Source organism: Melanotaenia boesemani, chromosome 1 (assembly GCF_017639745.1).
Source record: "Melanotaenia boesemani isolate fMelBoe1 chromosome 1, fMelBoe1.pri, whole genome shotgun sequence".
Classification (NCBI taxonomy): Eukaryota; Metazoa; Chordata; class Actinopteri; order Atheriniformes; family Melanotaeniidae; genus Melanotaenia; species Melanotaenia boesemani.
In genome coordinates, this window is record NC_055682.1 from 32,292,040 (window position 1) to 32,314,019 (window position 21,980).

At 38.9% G+C, this 21,980-nt stretch overlaps 2 protein-coding genes across 3 annotated transcripts in view; both read right to left on the bottom strand.

The window, feature by feature from the left end:
- adcy7 (adenylate cyclase 7) overlaps nucleotides 1-6,033 on the bottom strand; it is a 77,993-nt gene extending 71,960 nt beyond the window's left edge. Inside the window, exon 1 of one of the 2 annotated variants that reach the window (XM_041984095.1) lies at nucleotides 5,918-6,033. The gene's annotated coding sequence lies outside the window, so the exon portion shown is untranslated. The remainder of the gene's footprint in view (nucleotides 1-5,917) is intronic. The other variant, XM_041984109.1, reaches the window with a different exon arrangement.
- A 192-nt stretch (nucleotides 6,034-6,225) lies between these two features.
- LOC121643666 (terminal nucleotidyltransferase 4B-like) lies at nucleotides 6,226-21,914 on the bottom strand. Its single transcript, XM_041991210.1, has 12 exons — nucleotides 21,788-21,914; nucleotides 20,346-20,926; nucleotides 16,272-16,395; nucleotides 14,723-14,769; nucleotides 13,733-13,853; nucleotides 12,958-13,065; nucleotides 11,911-12,039; nucleotides 11,100-11,313; nucleotides 10,885-11,011; nucleotides 9,027-9,130; nucleotides 8,694-8,914; nucleotides 6,226-8,529 (listed from the first exon to the last, which is right to left on the bottom strand). Exons 2-12 carry the CDS (start codon nucleotides 20,888-20,890, stop codon nucleotides 8,374-8,376), a joined length of 1,896 nt encoding a protein of 631 aa, XP_041847144.1. The 5' UTR covers nucleotides 20,891-20,926; nucleotides 21,788-21,914; the 3' UTR covers nucleotides 6,226-8,373.
- Between the last annotated feature and the right edge of the window lie 66 nt (nucleotides 21,915-21,980).

Below are 21,980 nucleotides of genomic sequence, written 5' to 3' on the forward strand. Positions count from 1 at the left end.
GGGAGGGGCTCAGAGTAGAGTCGCTGCTCCTCCACATCGAAAGGAGCCAGATGAGGTGGCTCGGGCATCTGGTTAGGATGCCTCCTGGACGCCTCCCTGGTGAGGTGTTCCGGGCACATCCCACCGGAAAGAGGCCCCGGGGAAGAACTAGGATGGACTACATCTCTCGGCTGGCCTTGGAACGCCTCGGGATCCCTCCAGATGAGCTGGTGAATGTGGCTGAGGAGAGGGAAGTCTGGGTTTCCCTGCTTAGGCAGCTGCCCCCACGACCCGAGTCCGGATAAGCGGAAGAAAATAGATGGATGGATGGATGGATGGAAAAGGAAATATACTTGAAACATATATGGCAAAGGTTGTACAAAAGTGCTGATCTCTACCTGGAAGCACCAGAATTGGAGTTAATGACTCCGATTAACACCCAGTGTGTGTGCAGCGATTAGCACACAAGAGCAGCCACATTTCAAGCCTGAAGGGGGAGGGAGCATAGAAATGGTACAAAAGGGGAAGAGATGAAGTGAAGATGAACAATGAGAGACAGTGAGAAGATAGGAAAGAGGAGAACTCATCAGTGTTGTGAGTGGCTGGAAGCATTTGGAAAGCATAATGAGGTCTAATAACAACAGTAAATGGCTATTATGCGAGCAACCCAGTCCATTCTGTTTTGTGTCTGTGTGTGTGAGTGTGTGTGAGGGAGAGAGAAAAAGAGAGAGAGAGACAGAGACAGAGAGTGAGTTTAGCAAGGACATGAGTAGTTAGCCCTTTTCTATGGAGGCAGAGACAGAAAGTAAGTTTCCAGCAAGAAAAGAGGGTTAGAAGGGTTATCCTAACACACATTCCTCCTGAACAAACTCTGAAAGATGGATCAGACATCAAAACATTCACTCAAAAATAATCTGCATTAATCTGAGATTGTAATAGTACTCCACAAATGAGACATGAGCTTGTAATTTTCTGTGGTGCAAAACACAACTCTTGTTGGAAGTTAAACTACTGTTCTAAATGTAACAGAAATCAACATCTATCTGCAGGACAAAACAGCTGAAAGAAAAAGATACTGAAAGTATCTCACAAAGCGAGCATTTGCACCTATCACCCGACAGATTGCGTCAACTCTAGTTCTAAAGAAGACCTGCAAGAAGTCACATTTGCATTTCCTGTAGAGGTTCCCATTATTTCCTGTTGAAGTCAATGTCAAGCCATTGTCAAGAATAGATCAAGTACGTTAGCTGATTTGAGTTTTTGTGGTGTTCAGGTACAACACAGAAGCCAAGTCATTCTCTTCAGCTCTGATTATATGGGGTAAAAAGACTATCTGATCACTATTAGGGTTGTTTTATATAATTATGACAAAACTCAGGAGTTGAACTCAGTGGGAGAAACACTTCCCCTTTTATTTGCTAAGAAGAGAGTTTTTTTTTTCAAGAAGTAGTCAGTGACTGGTGAGAAAAACAACACTCCAAAGACTACAGCTTAATAATGGTTAAGCTATAGTGTTCTAGTTTGTAGTCCACAAATACCCAATTAATCACATTCATTTTTAGCATGTCTGGAACATGAGAAAACTGTTTAAACATAACCTTTAACTTTAAAATCTTCTTAAATAAAAACTTATTTTAACCATGTTCATAATAAAAATAAAAATAAAATAAAATAAAATAAAGCTCCCGGAGAGTGCTGCCCTCATGTTGGGAGCCACTTTTCTACAGTGCTGACACAGTCAGATTGTGCGGCCTGGTTGAGGAAATAGAAACACAAAACAACTCTACCAGTGCTTATTATGAGACTTGTCACAAAACAGTGATGAGGAATAAAGACTCTGGCATCACTCTAAACAAAACAGTTCTCTTTAGGGAATTTAATTTTTTCTTTGTGTGCATGTGTACACTGCCCAGCCCTTGACAGATCTAGAACCATCAAAATGTAAAATTAATTCAATAACAAAATCACAACAAGGTTCCCATCACACTCATGTCAAACTCAGAACTGCTGCACACAAAATGCAAACATGTGTGTGACAGGGCCAGGAATCATAGCCCTGAACTGAACCACTGATCCGTGACACAAATTTTAGCACCAACCTACTTGTCATATCAATTTTAATCATATATTTTGGGATATTTTCATTTCCCAAAGGAATGTGCTGTTCAACATTCAACACTGAAAAAAGCAGTTTAATTATACTCATCACATAAATTCATTTAACTGAAATTTGAGATAAAGTGATCAGTTCTATCAATATTACAAAGATAGTGTTTCTGGTCAACCCTTCACCTATTCTCATTTACTAGAATTGACAAAGGGACTGGTGATGTAATCATCCAAATGATATAAACCTAACTCACACAAGCAGAATAATTCATGCCCATGAAGTCCAGGACAATGAATGAGATTCGTATATCACATGTATACCTTTGTCCTGTAAAACTGCAGCAGCAATGTATTTATCACACAGTCCCTTTTGTTTACAAATTTTTCATTTTATCATTCTTTGCAAACATAAAACAAGGAATTCGGTATACAGTGCAAATAACACCAATAGTATGTTTAAGCACGCAGCTTTAATCAGTAGAACCACTGTAATTTTCCAGGGCAGTGGTTCCCAAACTACTGTATTTTCCCTGAGGACCAACTCCATGCAACTACCAAAAACATGTGGACCCCTCGCCAGTCCGGTGTTGAAACTATGCTTGGTTTTATGCTTTCATTAGCTGCTTCTTACCATAAATTTTGCATTCTGACTGACTCCTTTTCAATGATAAAAAAAACAAAGTTAAGGTAGTTACCAACAAAAAGCCTCATTATTTTATTTATTTTTCAAAACAAGGACAAATCATCTACACTGTGGTATTTCTCTGACATCTCCCAATAATAAAATGGTGATAAGTTAGTGTTCTCTGGTTCCCAAAACACTGGTTCCATGTGAATCATATTAACACACACACACACACACACACACACACACACACACACACACACACACACTCACACATATATGTGGGGTGGCGCCCTGCATGGCAGCTTCCGCCATCAGTGTGTGAATGGGTGAATGTGATGTATGATGTAAGCGCTTTGGGTATCATTCCAGGTACAGAAAAGCACTATATAAATACTGACCATTTAACACACACACACACACACATATACATATATATATATATATATATATATATATATATATATATATATATATATATATATATATATATATATATATTTGAGCAAATAAACTTCAACTCGTCTTTGTGAGGCAATGGCTTTCATTTTAATCACACTTGCTCTGAACAGTCAAAGCCTCAGGGATCCCTTGTGCTCTTGGGTGTCCAAGGACCCCAGGTTGGGAACCACTGTTCTAGAGAAGAAACTAAATCTCATGATATGCAAGAATAATCTCAGGTCCACCTTTAAATGAATATTTAAATGACATGGTCATTCCTAGAAAATGATAAAGAGCCTTTTCTGCAGAATAAAGTTTCTAACGTACTGAAAAGACTTGGACGATTTAAGTAGCAGCCATTATACGAGAGGTGATCAAATTCTCTCTATCCAAATAAAAGGGGCACTAAAGCTTCCTGTAAGGATGCAATGAATTATTCTTTCACCCAAGAACTGGAGATAATGCCATCACACAATTCCTTGTGGATGCAATATTAAAAGCGATGCTCGTTCTTATACAGTTATATGAAATAAATATGATCATTAGCAACCAGTCACTCTCAGTGTAGTGATATTTTTCACTATTGTGGCTTTTTCCTCTGATTTTTATCATATTTTTCAATATAAATAAACTCTGTAAAGAAGTAACATAAATGCATGACGTGAAATATCTAATGAAACTGTTAACATGCTATGGTATGGTGTAGTTCATTGTTTGAAAAGCCTTGGTACACCCACTTGCAGCCTTGAGAATGTGCAGTTGGATTTCCTTTGCACCGCAATAATCCATAGCACTTATGATTTTTCTGTCACATCTTTTCTTGTTTGTATAGCATTGTTTTTTCAGGTAAAGAAAGTGCTCAAAGGGAAGATATAAGGTTTCTTTTTTCTGGTTTTTTAACGAGTAAGGTTACATGTTCCCAGTTTGACAGTAAGCTCATTGTTCAATTAATTTGTAAAAGTGAAATGGTGGCATTGGCTTGTACTCAAGTACTTATCTTTAATGTAATTTGTAAGAGGCTACAATCATACCAAAATTAGTTTAAACTGAGGTGAACATTATGTAATGGTATGGTACTATGACAAAGGTATGTAAGCTGTTAAACTAAGATATCATTCAACTAAAAATGAAAACGAAAGCTGTCTAAGTGGACAGTTTAGATGTAAATACAAATGTTATTTCCACTGGCTTACTATTATAATCTCTGCCACTAAAATCATGCATGTTGGCTGGATTTCTGCACCCATAGTGATTACAACTATTTTTCCTGCAGCATTGTATGCATGCAAAAACAAAAAAGAAGAAAAAAAAAACAAGATTGGCTTATTGCCAATATGAGGTTGACACCGACCTCAAACAGCAGTGTTGTCCATTTAGAAAACAGGCTTTCAACTTCAAATAAGCACTTAATGTGTTTACCTTTTAAGCTAGCAATAAAACTGTGGCCCAACACCCACAATGACATACTGACATGAATAATGGGTAAAGTAAGTCAGCCAACTCAGTAGCATATCTTCAACACAAGGCAGATTGTTGTGAACATGATTTCAACTCTTTTTACTCATGTTGTCTGCCTGCCATCCCACTGGCCCATCTCCACAGCTCTGTGGTTTTACTAAGTATTAATGATAACTGGATAAATGAGAAATGAGTGAGTGTCAATATGACAGACAATGACAAAGTTCAAACTGTACAATTTAAGTCAAGCTGGGCTGAATTTCAGACATAAACAATGCAGCCAAATGTCACGCAACGTGACTGTGACAGCATCTCAAGAAAACAGCAGTCTATCGTTTCTCCACTGCCAAAAAGCCTGTTTTTTACCCTGAGGTTTTACAAAGACATTAATATTTGTCATAACTCTGAAATACGTGGTCTCTTTGAAGTCAGCATCCTTAAACAAAGAAATAGAAATACAGAGATTTTGGAGTTTGGCTCAGACTTAAGTTCATCTGGTTACTGGCAAAACAGCACATGACGGGACATTTAGATTTCCCTAAAATATCTGCTTATACATCCATTCCAAGAACAAGATCAATTCATTGTATTTACGGCACTTAAAATGGTATTAAAGTAATTATGAAAGAACATTTTATGGTGTTATGTTGTGCTCAAACTGTGATAAGTTGTTTATTTGTGACTAAGTTAAAAAAAACAAAAAAAAAACAAAAAACAGACCGCACTTAAAATCCGGTTGAGACAGGATTACAAGAGAAAAAAAAACATATATTCAGTTTTTATGTTATATTGGTCAACTGTCTATACAGTAATGCAGCCATTTCTCCACCTACTGTACATCCGCGAACAAATCTTCTTTAAACTTAGGGCGAGACACTTTCCAGATTTTAACATCATTACTAAGCGGGAGTGAAGTTCAACTCAGTTAAAGGGAATATTCTCGTTAGCTAGCTTGAGTAAGAAAGAAATGCACCAATTTAACTTCTCCAGAGTCGGGGTGTCATTAGAAACCAGGTAACAAAGTGTTCATAAAAACGGAGTAAAATTTGTTTGTTTGTTTTGGGTTTTTTTTTACCTTTAAATTGCGTTAAATTCATATATTTAATATACAACGAACCGAATCGGAATTTTGTGCCCCGTGTGAACTTTTTAGCTAGGGTACTTGCCCATTTTTAACGTTTTCATTTGAGGGGAAGCAACATTAAACTCTTCCTGTGCGGTGTGACAACAGCCAGTGGATATACTGCCTGTGAGGTGACAATATAAATACACTGCGTTTCATTTAACAAATTTATAGCATCTTACCTGACACGTTCAAGCGGCTTTCCGGACAGCAAATGACATTTTTGACTGGTGGGGTTTAAGGCTGTGAGCGCGTGTTACGGTCCCCTTACTTTGCTTCGAAAGTCAGTGCGCGCGGTGCTCCAGGCGAGAACGCTCCTCCTCCATCACCTGTCAATCACACCCGCGCCTGCCGACACTTAAGATTTTTTTTAACAGGCTACTTTTAAATTGAATGGCCTCACAAGGTGTAGTTAAAGCCTTCACCTCAACAGAGAAGAAAAAGTCATGTCGACAGACAGCAAAGCAGAAACTCGTCTCAACACGCAGAGTAAATGGTAATGTTTTTATTGCATGAATTGTAATTGCTGCAGAGGAACAGTGTTTCATATGAGTACAGTTGGGTACAAAGCCTTCCTGCTGTGAAAAGAGGTGGTAAGTGAACATTCAGATGACACAGCTAAATGGATTCACCTTTCTCCTCCTCTGTCAATCACAAGACCTGCGCTTATATACTGCATTTTAACCGCAACTGTAGCACTGGTGGGTGAAAGGGGTGTCCCCGTCATTTCCTCTTCCCAACATTTAATACCAAATTTAACCCGCTTCAAGTGGACTCAAGTGTGCTTCACTTGTCTCAGTAGTCGTTGTCGAAGATTATATAACGTGGTGGTTATTGCTGGCTACTTGTATCTTTGTGGGTGATTCTTAGGAGGGAGGGAATGGGGACATTGAACTGTGCTTTGATGTTTTCCCTCCAAGGAAGCACTCATTTTAACGCGTTTTCCATGTTCAGATGCCCATTCAGTTTAGATATGAGCACATTTACAGTCAATCACAAATAAATAATAAACTGTCCAAATGCAGTATACAAGCCCAAACTCTGTATGGATTAAGACTTAGAACAAGAGCTCCATCTACAGGTTAGTTGTTGTATTGCAATGACAGAGGGGGACAGACATTTTGAAGCACTTTGCTGTCAGTTTATAGATTAGAACTAAACAAAAGCAAAAATAAGAAAAAAAACTCCCTTTTAGATTAAGTAGACCAGCCACATTTTAAAATAAAATGCTAACAGGACTTGTAAAATGGTCTCTTTAATTTTCCAAAGCAACTTGGTCACTCAACTGCCTGGAAAAAAAGGATAAAAGATGGTATTTACTGTACCTGAATATACTGGTTCCTACCCCATGCCACCTCCCCGCAACTATCCTATTTCAAATATTCTCCAAGATATGGGCTCTAATATTGATAATACACGCATCGATACTATGTTCATATAATTAATAAAAAAATAAATACATTTAACAAATACAAATGATTCTGTTGTCGGTAAATTACCAAATAAAAACAGATTATTGCCCACAGTCGTATTGTTGACACAATTCAAGTGTAGGATTTTTTTTAATAAAACAATTTTCACCACAAATATATTCAAACCTGTACTCTTAAAGCCTCTACACTGGTGTGGCTGTGCTACTGAACTAAATGAGAGTGAGCTTTTTTTTTTCTTCTATCATCTATGGAGCACTAAAGAGAGTTCTGGCTCACTTTAGGCGAAATGTTAACACTGTAGCACTCAGAGAGCAACCAGGAGTAAAAGTAGATGCTGATGATTTCTGTTGGCAATGGGACCCAAACCAGCTTCTTGGCTTCGGCCAAATAACATGTGATGTGCATGTTAACATGACTTCAATCGGTATATCTTGTAAAAATGTCTTATGAAACAAGTTCTTACTTGTATGTTTTTTTATGTTTGTTTTTTTTTTTGCCTATGCTTGTTTTTGTAAAAAAAAAAGAATGTATAACTTGACATAAAACAGATTCACCCGACAGAAAAATCAACCAACAGAAAAATCTCATGCATAAGTTATGTCCCACTCTTACTGATTGCATCTGTAAGTAGCCATCTTTAAAAAAGTGTACATGTTTTGCTCAACATATTTTTGTTTTTGTACATTTAAGATATTTTCTTTCTTGTTGCATTTTTTTTCTTTTTCTTCTCGTTTTTTTATGCTTATTTTTTCCCCCCCATAGTTTTAAGGAGGTCAGTAAAGTGTTTGATTCTGTTTTCCAGCCAGCAGTTCCAGGTGTTGCTCCAGATTGATTTCAGAAAACTAACCTGTATATTCCTGTACAGCAGGAGGCGCAAGAGGCTGGCTGTGGGAAGGAATATCGCTCCATAAGAGAAGCCACTGGGAAGCAAATGAGCATTTACTCAGTGATTTCATTCCAAGTCAAAGAAATTAACCCCATTTCCAATAACACCTTTTTTTTTTTATTCCTTTTTCTGTTAGAAAATATTGTTTGTAACCCTGAAAATGGGGTAAATGGTGTCTGCAGAGCTTTTCATTCTACTAACAACCTCCCGATGCTGGAGTCTGGCAGCAGAAGTGGGACAGGACAGTCAGTCAGGTGCAGACAAGGACAGGGGTTGGTGTAGGGTGGGGAGGCGGGGGTGTGGGTGGGTAAAGTAAGCCCTATCTGCAGAGATCTTCTTGTGCAGGGTCTCGCACGTTTTTCCTCTTCTTGCTGTTTCCCTGGTGGTGTGGTTTGTTGTTCGGGTGACTTTTGGTGCTGGAGGAGTTCTGTTGCCCGTGGTGACCACTCTTATGGTGGGAACGAGACATCCTGGCCTGAAATCAGAGAACAAAAACACAATCGTGAATTGTTTGCTTTCACAGGACTTTTATCATTCACACTTCATAATAAAGTACAATTCCCATGCAGTTCAGTTTTTTCCATGTTGCACTGACAGTTTTTATTGATGTGTGTATTTTTAAAGTAAAAGTGAGTATACCTTTCCTCCTTTGTTGCTTGTAGATGGAGTGCTGGTGGTATGATTCTGTGCACGGATATTATTGGCCACAGAGGTCTTTTCTCTGTGAGAACTGGAGCCCCGAGCAGACTGCTGCTTGGCTGTCTTGCATGGTGGCAGAACCACAACAACATCATCATCATCTGGAACGTTGTTGTTGCACTCATCGAGCTGCTTTGATTCAAACAATTTGACGTCATTTCCTACAGACGCAGAGAAGAGACCAATGTGAGCTCAGTCAGTTCACATGAGGTCAGACTGCTGAAGCATTTGTTGCAGCCACAATATTCAAGTTTAAGGAAAACCTGAACTTACTGTTGAGAGATGGATCATTTTGAGATGGGCTTCCCCAGTTCTTTCGGATCCATTCTCTGTACTCATCCACTTCTTGAGTCACCCGGATTATCCGGCCAAGTATACTGAGGAAGGAAACAGAAATTTGAGTTATTTTAGTCTCGACATACAAATATATACTCAGTAAACTGGAGTACTGTAATGGTCTTTTGACAGGGCTTCCCAAAAGGAGCATTAAACAGCTGCAGTTTTGACCAGGACTAAGAGATCTAAAAGCAGAACACCAGTTCTAACATCTTTATACTGGCTTCCAGCTAGTCACGTAATAGATTTTAAATCCTACTAATGTCCAATTCCAGAACGGTTTAGGCCCAGAATACACCTGTGATATGTTCAGAGAATATAAACCTAGCAGGGCTTTTAGATCCAAGGACTGAGGTCAGCTAGGTTACAGCTAGTCCAGACTGAACATAGAGAAGCAGCATTTAGCTTTTAAGCTGCAAACAGGTGGAACAAGCTGCTAGTGGAGATTAAGACTTTTAAAAATCAATTATTTGGCGCACAGGAACCCTCTGGTTGTCAGGAGATGGATATGTTCCTGAACACAAGCAGCAGCATTCTGGATTAGTTGCTGTTTTCTCAGGCTGGGCTTACACCAGAAGACTTTTAAAAGATTTGCACAAGACTCTGAAAGACTACCAGCTCACATCTAAAGACCAATGTTTAGAGTCTTAAGTCTCAGCCTAGTCTCAGACTGAGATTTGACAAAGACTGTGAATCTATAGGGTCACAAATTACAAGACTGCAACTAGATTCTTTTAGCATTTTTTGTGACATGTTGGACAGTTGATATGGAACAGGGCTGATCTGCACACAGTAAAGCAAGCAAGGGGAGAGTTTCCCTCCAGGAGGGAATTACATTAAGTGTGGCTTTGCATCTCCACCAGGTGTTACACCGACTCATCAGAATCTGGAGGGATGAATGAGTTTTTATTCTCTTATTTGTTAGATCATTATACTGTAACACATAAATGATCCACAGCAGACATTTACTTCTAATAACCACCCGCTCCTCTTTCTGGACGGTCCACCGACGACGTTTCATCACCGCTTCTTGTTCGTCTTTTTTTTTTTTTTTTTCCCCGTCCTTTTTTGCCGGTGGTCTGAATGTCGGGATTCCTGTTTCTGCTTTTGTCAGAGCTCATCTATTGGTTGTTGATCGTGTTTCGTCACTGCGACTTGCGATAATATCTAACATGTTAGAAATTGTCGCAGATCCAAGACTGGAGAAAGACTGACGTTGAACAGCGCAGATTACCAGCTCACACCTAACGACGAGATGACGGGAGCGCGCTGTGACTCCAGCAAAACTCCTAAGATTTCCTAAAGACTTCCATTTTTAGTCTGTGACCGTGAAGATCGTTTGGTGTGAACCCAGCATAAGTGATTTTTTAGAGGGGCCTGTAAAAACACCACTACAGTCTACTGAAAACAAATGCTTGAACAAGTTTTTCAAATCATGTAGAGCCATCAGTCGCCTTTTTCTAGATGTATTCTACAGGCGGTGAAAGGCTGATTTGGTTATTGCTTTAATATGGCTGTTAAAATTTAGCTCAGAGTCCAACTACTTTATTCTTTTTAATTTAGTTATTTTATTATGCTTTTATTATGATTTTTGCACACCCTTTCAATTATGTCTTAATATCACTGTTTCTCTTCATGTTTTTTATGTACTTGTAATGCCTGTGTGCCTTGCTGGAATGCTTTTAATGTTTTATTTAAAGCACTTTAAATTGTCTTGTACACGAAATGTGCTACACAAATAGACTTGTCGTGGCTTATCTGGGAAAATAATATAAAACTTTCCTGAACTCCTTACCTCTCAGTCTCATTGTTGGGATAGTACTTGGCGATGGGTGACACAGCATGGCTAAGGACAACGTAGGCGTAGTCAAATGCCTGCTTCACCTGCATGGCACCATATGAACTCCTGCCAACATCGTTGTCTGTTGGACACAAAGCAGCAATGACGTGTCAGTAGGTGCTATTCAAATATGTGGTGAGGAAATTCAAGCTTTCCATCTATTGTCTTACCTGGCTGCAGTGGGTCTTCAATGTAGAGCATAGAAGGCCTGTATCCATCCATCATGGTCTTCTGAACATCGTCTTTGGCAACATAGCAACCGCCATCTTTTATCCTGATGCCTGTTTTCAGGTAGTTGAAATGGCGGCCGTAGAGTTCGAAGAATTCGATAAGCAGCACGCCAATGTTGATGTTGGGACCACACACATCCTCTCGATAGTGAAGCTAAAAACCAGCAAAATAGAGCAGTGTGTATTAATGATGCGCGGGTCAGGGTTTTTCCAACCCGTGGGTCCCGCATATATAAGTAATCTTGCCCACCCCAACCCACCTCACACAACCAAACCAATTTTCACAACCCGCCCCGCCACTATATTGCATATTTACTCACTATTCAACATCCAGTTGAAGGCTGATTTTATTTGGCCTGAAAAATATACTTGAGTACAGAATGGAATTGGCAATAGGCAACACCAAATCGCAGATCGCAGGTTACGTGCATTGCAAAGGCGTATTTAATGACCCGCCCCACAAAATGAAAATTTCTAGACCCGACTCAAGACCCGCAGGGAAACCCGCAAGCCGCCACATCGCTAGTGCGTGTTATGCACAATCATTGGGTGACTGGAAGTTTTAGTTCAACTGTATGTCAGGGCTTATGTCAATAAGTTTACACAACATATACAGTCGTATAGGGCTGCACCGTGGTGTGGTGGTGGCACCATAGCCTCACAGCAAGAAGGTCACTGGTTTGAGCCTCAGTGAGCTTCAATGAGATACATGGCATACCTATATATACAAATTTAATTATGCAAAACTAACCTGTAGAAAACTAACAGCCATAAGAAAGAGACTGTAGGAGCTGATTCCACCTGTAAAAACCTCATTGAGGTCTCTCTGCAGTAGGAACTGTTTCAGCAACAAGACCAGGTAAGGCAGAACAGGGTACTTCTACAGTGAAAAGCAACAAAGGAGAGAAAGAGATTTAGTAAGGACAATGAAAGGAGAACATTATATTTTCTAAAGACAGTGAAAGCCATACTACTACCGCTGGTTTAAATTTATCAAGTCCTTGAAGTCTTGAACCTTGCCTCACTTATTTTCATTTTGTATCCAAGACACCAGACTTCCTTGGAATCTTGTATAATGGTCACAAACAATTGTCATTTTCTGTAGACATTGTACATTTTTTTACCCCCACATTTTCCATCCTGCTCTTTTTGTTGTATTTTGTTTTTTAACCTGACTACTTGGTGAGAAATATTTTGGTTTTTTAAACTGTATAAAACACTGAACTATTATTAAAATGACATCTAACTTATAGGATTAATCCATTTGTTTGTTTTTTTTAATCTACACATGATGAACAACTTGGTTTATAACCACATTTTCCTGACAACTTCTGAAGAAATGACAGGTGTCTTAAGAGTTTTGCACAATGCTGTTTGGTTAATGTTGCTGTCATTGTTTAGCAATAAGACTCAAAATGTGTTATTAAATTATTGTTATTAATAGGCCATGCAAGTTACATTAGATTTTTTTCTTTAATTAAACCCTATACTGTTGGATTTTATAAATGCTAGATGTCTACGAGTGTATGCTTTAAGACATCAATAATCTTGGTTGTTTTATAAGATTCCTATATTACAAGAGTCTTCACACATTTCACAACTTGTTGGAAAGCCAATGGTAGTCTTTAGAGGAAACTGACAATTTATGATGCCCATACTGGTTGGAAAAATTTTTGTGGGTCATAGGTCCCTATGACACAGAGCGAGCAGAGTGATGATTTTCATTTCAGAGAACAGCTGTAACTAATGCGGGATGGATAAAAAGTGTGGAGTGGAGCCCCTTCACTGAAAACCGTACCTCTTTGAATTTCTTGATGAGCCCAGAAGCTTCAACCCCACTTTTCACGTTGAAGCTGATGTCCACTTTCACCTCAGTGAAGGAGTCAGTAAGTTTAATGATGGGAACCTGAATGCACAAGATCCACAAAAAAAGAAATCACTCAGCTTCTAACACTGCTTAAAAACACTTACATGTACATTTGCATCCACAACTCAAGCCATATCTAATTTAAACATGAAAGATGCAGCCACACATGAACAGCAGCAATATCTGAGTTAAGATTTTAGATGTTAATTCTTCTTAAAAATCCCTGCAACAAAATAATTGCATATTTTATATATCCATATCCGTAGTTTGTTTTGTATTTGTACTGTTACCAACAGCAGATTACAGGAAATTACTTGAGGCATAATAAGTTGAATGGTGGTGATTCTTTGATGTACATGTCTGCACACATGACCGAATAAAGGGCAGCACACTAAGCTGAAGGATCAGAGATTTGGAGCTATCCCAAAACTTTGTATTTATGTGATTAACAGACTAGCATCATAATTAACCTGACTATAACTCTCAAAAGAATATGAGTCATTTAAAAAAAAATCCCTGGTGGATGTTTTCAGACTTGTTTTTCCAAAGATATTGCAAATATTTGCTCAAATAAATCAAATGAAAAAAATGTTAAATAAGCTAATCCAAGACCTTTCATCAAATCGAATGTTAAATTATATATTATACATAGTAATAAAACTAATAAACAAGAAAGAAGTGGATTTTTCTGGGAGTTCAGTCTCACCGTCGCTTTATCCAAAACCTTGATGGAATTCTCATCTGCAACGTTTCTCTTCCGGAGGGCCTCTTCCAACGTCCAGAGTGGGAGTGTCTCCCATTTCCCAAAAACTACCAAGTCTATGTCACTGGTGGGTAAAGAGAAATAACACGTATGTTCATTCTTTTAACAAGCAAGACCACCGCTACCCTTTCCTCACTAAGCAAAATGCTGATGTCCCATAGAGAACATTAGCTAAATTTAACCATTCAAATAAAAGAGAGCATATATACACTACTAACTAAACACCTTACATTTAAATCTCCAGCTGCACATCAGTCAGTTCAGGACTATATACAGTAAAGCAGCCCTCTTTTAATATGAGAGATAAATCAGCAGTTCCATGTCTTCATTTAAGAGTGAAATGAGAGGAGAAAGATAACAGAGGATAAGTAGAAATAGAAAGCATGAAGTACTTGTATATTTGAACTATAAAACTAATACTGACAAAAAAAACATTAAACAAACAAATCTTTCAACATTCTGGACAAAGCTTAGATACTTTCTAGAGAAAATGGGCCTCTAGGACTATCATTGCCTCACAATCACAAGGTTTCTTCCTCATATCTGCAGCTGGGAAGGAAGATGTTGTATTGATGTATTAACCATAAAAGGGCTGAATAAGGGGTCATACTTAAACCACAGGTATAGCAGCTAGTCTGACCAACAAGTGCTGAGTAAAACGCAGTGGAGCTAAAGAACAACATAAATTAATAGATGACAGGAAAAGTAGGACATTCTCTGGCTCCCAATTTTCTTAAATGCAAATGTAGCTAAATCAGTTTTAACTTCCAATCCCATTTAGAGGTGCTCCAAATAGAGTCTTATTTGTGGGAAACACTGAGCAAATTAAGTGTTTTTGGTAAGAACCCAGCTTGCAGTCACAGCTTGGCATAGTTAAAAAAGAATTTACATGTTTGAATCTTGAGGCTAGTTTAGAAAAAACACAAAGCTCACCTTGTTGGCAGATAAAGACCAGTACTGAAGCTCCCAAACACTTGGACCTGGAGAGATCAAAGGAAGAAGCAGTGACGACATAGAAAAGATTTAGCTTTTAGTTTAAGAAATATGTTCATTCAAACAAAAACTTCCCACACTGGAGAAATTAATCATCACGCATCCTAAATATCATACACACTTAGAAAACTATTTTCTGGCAGGCTACAATACAGGCTGTCACCAAGTACACGGAGGTAATTTTCTTTGATCTTCCTGAACTACACTTCTTTTCCACAAAAACCTGTTTGTCAACTGGCACAAGTACCTGTATTATTGCACAGATTTACATGGTTTTGATTTACTGACAAGTCCAAATAAAACACAGGTGAGTCACAAAAAAAAACTTTCAGGATTACAAGTCTAAGCAGCTTGTAATGTGAATACTCTAAAGCCACTCAGGTTACATAATGCTCTTTGTTTCATGTCCCACTGGTGTGATAATCAAAACTGGCAGGATGTTTACGACAAAACAGCTCTTAAGCCACTGATCCCCTAATGTGCAGGGGTACTAAGGGGACTAAAATATCCTCCACCTTCCCTTTTATGCTTCCCCACAGCAGTGCACAAAAAGACTAAAACCTTGACCCTCGTTTTACTCTGTTAAACCTCTTCCCCATATCCTGCATCGCTCAGTAGTAGAAACTAGTTTACAGCCCAGTCGTGTGTCCCAGGATAAGCTGATTGTAGAACCTTGTTTGTGAATGAATGGATCCCTGACGATTTCTGCAAAGGCTGAAGTAGCTGCAGGTGTAATGAAGGTTAGCTGTGTTTTGTCTAATTTTGACACTCTAGTCAAACTTTAACTTGGTGTGTGGCTCTTGTAGTCATTCATTGACAGAGGTCTTCAACATATTTGCTGAAATATGACAGACTTGCTTTTGCACTTTCAATGCAGTCTCTGCAGTAATGTTTCCATTAATGCCTGGTAAAAACTACCATTTGTTGTGGAAACAGCCAGTGGAGAGTCTAGTAGACGTCTTTGCATGGTTTGTTAAACTAGCGTCATACTGACTAGAGCACCACATTGCCCCTGCTCCCAATGAAGTGAGGAAAAAATAAAGCTGGCCAGGATTGGAAAGGTATTGTGCCCCTTAATTTAGGCCCTGCTAAGCTCCGAGCAGACACATTTTGAAGCTCACTGCTCTATCAGTAGGAGCAAAGTCAGTGGGTGCAATAATGCCTGAGGTGGCAAATGATAACATGACGCAAACAGTACTTTGCTGCAGGAAGATAAAGAACAAGAGGATGCCTAATTACAGGCTGAACTTTCCTACCATAGGCCTGATAGCGCATTAAGCTTGATGGCATTGTAAACTAACTGTGGTTATTGAGGGTTGTAAACTACAGATATCACTGACCAGCATGGCCAATGTACAACATGCTTAAAATTTACAGAGTATTTTCACTTTTATGATTAATTTAAGGCAGGAAACTGAGGGCGTTTCTCATCCTGATTATCGGTGGCATATGTAAAAATCAAACCTAAGGATGTATGGATTCTGTGTACCTCAGCACTGGGCCAAAGATCATGGATGACCCCCTTGATTCTTTCCACCACCTCCAGTCTCATCTTCTCCTCCTCTGGCCGAGGGGAGATATACTCGTAGAAATCCTTGATCTCCTCATGTAACCTGCAAAGAAGAAAAAATGGTTTGTGACAGGGGTGGAGGCATGTGGAAATACAGACAGCAGGGGACATTAACACAAAGCAAGAATTTATCTCTTTAACAGGATACTGTAATTCTCCCAAAATCCATGACATACTGACTTCAGCCTAAACCAGAGGCATCCTTATTGTTCTTACTGTTTGTGCTAGCAATCTCTGTGAGCAGCACAAAAAGGCACAATATGTAATGCCAAGGGACTGGATGCCAACAGCCACTGTGAGGGATACAGATGGCAGACACAAATTCACACTGACAGGACATGTCTTTTTACTGGTATAATAAACACGCAAAGCCTCAGCTACTGCAAGTAATGACATTATTCTGGGAGTTTCACATTCCTTATTTAAAAAGTTATTTAAAAATAATTACTTCTAATCACATAAGGATGCTCAGGATTATGTTAACTTTTTGTGGCCTGCCCTTTTTGAGACCTACTGTGGTAGGAAGCTCCAAAGAAATGAATCTATGTATCAGTAAGCATCTTAAGGCAAATTAAGTCTCTTAAGAAGATCACACACTAAAATAGGCTATGTAAAAACAAAAACAGGAACCTCTGCTGTGTACCGACATAATGTCAATAAGAAAAAGTGGACTCGGCAAGAGCAGGCCAAGCAATAGTGCCACGTTTGCCCTAACAAACACAGAACTGGAAACGACTAACCTAACAGCTGTTCCTTGGATTACACCCCAAAGAGCAAAATCTGTGTCTTAAAATTCTATAACCTTTGTGGTTTACTGGGTCACAAGTTCTTAAAGTGTTATGATTATTCCAACTCATTTAATCTTGGGTACCTTTAGATTAGTTTTTTACCCATCATAACCTCCAGAAAATGAGAGAAATGTCTCCTCACTGGTTTAAGTACTAGAGGCATGCTGAATAGGTGGGCAAATGGTGATGGCTGGGCTGAGTGATATGGCAAAAAAAATATTATTTCCTACACTGATTGATTTCTATTTTTATAAAGTGTTTGTTAATGGTTCAATTAAAAAAATACATATAATAAATATTATAATGCACGTATAGATACTAGTATTGGGTATCAGTCCGGTACTATGTGCGTGTACTCGTACTTGGCATTCTAAGTGTTCTAATACTTCAGAACTCGATACTAATGTGAAAAAACTATGGCTGTCAAAATTAACACATTAATGCAAAGAGATTAATTAATCTTAATCAACAGGTGTCAAGAAAAAAAAAGTTATTATGGGTGCCATTTTAAAAATCCAAATTTAGCATTACCTGAGCAAGAGAAGCTGATTTTGGACATATATGTGCCTTGTCACAGCTGTGAACATAATCCACCAAAAACCATTTTATCCTCTTCATGCTTGAAGATTCTGACAGTTTTCAAGCTTTGAATTTAGAGGACAGCCCATTTTGATAAATCACACAACAATCACTCAGTCATCACATCTGGCGTTCTGGTCCACACTTCTTACCAGTGAACTGTAACAGGATTTATTAGTACTTATATCAGTACCCGGTATCTGCAAACACTTAAATGTAAGTACTGGTACTCGGTTTGAAAAAAATGCATTGGTGCATCCCTACTAACCACAAGGGTCTTTTACTATGAAATATGAAACTGCTGCTGTAATCTCTTTGGTTCATTTTCAATGCTTTTCATTTGGTGTGGCAGCCACAATGGCAAGATGAAGCATTTCTGTTTGCACTGCATGAACTGGTAAATTCGGATGAGTTAGAAAAAATTCATCCCCCTCACAGTTGCCATGAAGGTAAACTTGATCCATTAATCCTAAAATATTTTTTGTACCAGGCCTTAAATATGTTTATTTCTGCTGTAAAGTTGGTCTTTTTAAACATGGGAGTCTATGGGGATTGAGTCTGTTTTGGAGCCACCTAGTGGATGACGGATGAACTGCAATTTTTTGCACCTCCGCATAAGTTTCACACATTTTACCGCTGGAGGTTGCCGCTTGGTGTCCACACTCTAGAACATTTGGTGGTAGTAATGCACCAATTTGTTTTTGCCAACCACCAAAAAATATAAAGAAGAAGAAGAACCACAGACCAGCGATGTTGGGTTTACTGAACGCATTGAAGGGAGAAAAGAAAGAGAGAGATATGGAGAAACAGGTAACTGGGACAACAGTTACATAGTTGGCTGCCCACTAAATAAATGCATCAACACAAAATACTATTAGCTCCTTTAGCTTCTTTCACAACAAAAAAATTGCCACTTAATTTCGTGCAGAATGCAGAGAGAGGTGGCTTGGAGCTGCAGGTGACAAGCAGTATTCAGGTCAGCTCCTGGCTGTTGTAGGCTGCTTGTTTAACCCTATCCAGGTGGATCCTGGTCCTGATAGACAACACCTGCTTGTTTAGCCTGGAGAACAGCTGCAGTCTGCCTGGAAAGGACCAAGTTGGTGTATTTACTAGTTGGGGCTAACTGCACTGAGAAACTATGATATGATAGTGGCCAAAAATATATAAATAAATATAATAAAAACATCATTACAAGCAAGAGTTCAAAGTTCCTGGATATATCGGGTTCATACTCCAGTAAAATGCTAAAAAATAAAATTAAGTTGGTTTTTCATTTTAAGATTTGGATGATGTGATATGGTTTTAAAACTCCATCTGACCTAGAAAACACAGAAAACCATCCTACAGTCCCTTTAACACAAAAGTATTGCAATAAATTAGTTGGACTGCCAACTATTTAGGTGAAATACTCCAAAGAAGTAAAAGGTAAGGTTCATATACAATCTTGTGAAACATGGCTGGGCTATTAGCTTAACACCACCACCACCAGCAGGTGGTGTATGTATGGATATATATATATATATATATATAGAGAGAGAGAGAGATGCTTGTACATAGAACACCAGTTACTATAGTATATAGTTTTCATTCTATTGCACTTGTATTTATTATTTGTATTTTCTTTTATCTGCTTTTCTCCCTCTATTTTACTGTAGTTGAGTTAATAACACACAAATTTAGCTGTTGTGGGATTAATAAGGTTTTATCTTATCTTTTATGTTGTTCTTCTTTAAGTACAATATACTATAGTAAATATAGTAGTAAATACACTTTATTATCTATAATATTAAATATAGACACTATTAATTTAGTCTGTCTCATTGCAATCAATAGGGTGCTCAGTGTGTGGTTTCAGACAATAATGTATGTATGTCGACATCTGTGAAGAAAGAATTTCCTTTCTTTCTTTCGAAAAAATAAGACAAATTTGATCAATAACTGAATCTATATCCTGGCAGTGCATTTGAATATGGTTGGAGATGTAAGCACAGGAGCAGTCCACAGGGTTACTGGAACAATGCAGACAATCCTTCAGCAGAGATCAGCGATGAGCTGGAGTGGTCTGCTCTTATTCTTTACTGATTGGATGATCATGGTTCAATTTTACTGGCTGTACAAAAAAAGGGGCTGGGATAATTATAATACAACAAAACGGCGCTTTTTCCTCCGTTCATTCAACGCCGCAAAAAGGAGCGTTTAATGACCACTAAAAACATCGTATTTTTTGGCGTTTGCCGAGGCTTTAAGAAACGGCGTATTTTACGCCGTTTGTTGCCGCATAAAACGGCGCTTTTAACGTTTTTTTTTTTTTTACCACAACACGGCGTATTTAACGCCGTTTTATTACAAACGCGCCAATAAAGTCGCGAATTATTGCCCCTTTGGCTTGCCATATTTACGTGTTTAAATGCAAGTCATAACATTAGGACCATTGTTAGTTCACACTCGTTGTCTTCAAACATTCAGTCTCACTGGTGAGGTTTCCAATGTGAGGTTTGCTGTGTACCTGGTGCAATAAAAGTTATTTACGGGGGCTTTCACTGTGTGCAGCAAGGTTATCGCCTCTACCGGGCGCAGATCTTTAAAATAACACTGCCAATTTTATTGACTTTAATAACTCTCTTACCCGACAACTCCTTCCGAGTAGTTCCTGACTTTCCAAGGCGTGCCCGTGTAACCTTCATATCCTCCCGTGTTGGAGTCCCCGCCACTGTTCAAGAGGCTGCAATTGAATCCGAAAGTGCTAGCTTTATTGTCTCTTTTTCTTTTGTTGGAGTGTCCGTCCGAGAGTCCCTTCCACAGCACAGCGACCCCGCTGCCTTGCTGCTGCCCCCCTCCGCCGACACCACCCCTCCCAGGGGCTCGGTTGTTGTGGTTGCTGTTTGAGTCCAGTGGTATAAAGTCCCGCTGCTCTGTTACTTCTCCGTCGCCCGTTGAGGCAGACATCCCCTGAGTCTTGACTTCTCCACAACCGATGTTTGAGTCAAGCGCTCCGTTTTTGCTAGTGAGGACGGCTCCCGACGCCCCGTTGACGATCGCGTTCAGGCTCGACGTGCTGTGAGGTCCAGTGGTATAACTGTTATATCCAAGCCCTTGTGACATCTCCCAGATCTGCATCCAAAGGTTGTTAGCGGGTCCACGTTGTTCTGGTTGAAACCAGGCCATTCTCATAACTCTGAAATAAGTGGTCTCTTTAAAGTCAGCATCCTTAAACAAAGAAATAGAAATACAGAGGTTTTGGAGTTTGGCTCAGACTTAAGTTCATCTGGTTACTGGCAAAACAGCACATGACGGGACATTTAGATTTCACTAAAATATCTGCTTATACATCCATTCTAAGAAAAAGATCAATTCATTGTATTTACGGTACTTAAAATGGTATTAAAGTAATTATGAAAGAACATTTTATGGTGTTATATTGTGCTCAAACTGTGATAAGTTGTTTATTTGTGACTAAGTTAAAAAAAACAAAAAAAAAACAAAAAACAGACCGCACTTAAAATCCGGTTGAGACAGGATTACAAGAGAAAAAAAACATATATTCAGTTTTTATGTTATATTGGTCAAATGTCTATACAGTAGCCTAATGCAGCCATTGCTCCACCTACTGTACATCCGCGAACAAATCTTCTTTAAACTTGGGGCGAGACACTTTTCCAGATTTTAACATCATTACTAAGCGGGAGTGAAGTTCAACTCAGTTAAAGGAAATATTCTCGTTAGCTAGCTTGAGTAAGAAAGAAATGCACCAATTTAACTTCTCCAGAGTCGGGGTGTCATTAGAAACCAGGTAACAAAGTGTTCATAAAAACGGAGTAAAATTTGTTTGTTTTTTTACCTTTAAATTACGTTAAATTTATATATTCAATATACAACGAACCGAATCAGAATTTTGTGCCCCGTGTGAACTTTTTAGGTAGGGTACTTGCCCATTTTTAACGTTTTCATTTGAGGGGAAGCAACATTAAACTCTTCCTGTGCGGTGTGACAACAGCCAGTGGATATACTGCCTGTGAGGTGACAATATAAATACACTGCGTTTCATTTAATAAATTTATAGCATCTTACCTGACACGTTCAAGCGGCTTTCCGGACAGCAAATGACATTTTTGACTGGTGGGGTTTAAGGCTGTGAGCGCGTGTTACGGTCCCCTTACTTCGCTTCAACAGTCAGTGCACGAGGTGCTCCAGGCGAGAACGCTCCTCCTCCATCACCTGTCAATCACACCCGCGCCTGCCGACACTTAAGATTTTTTTTAAC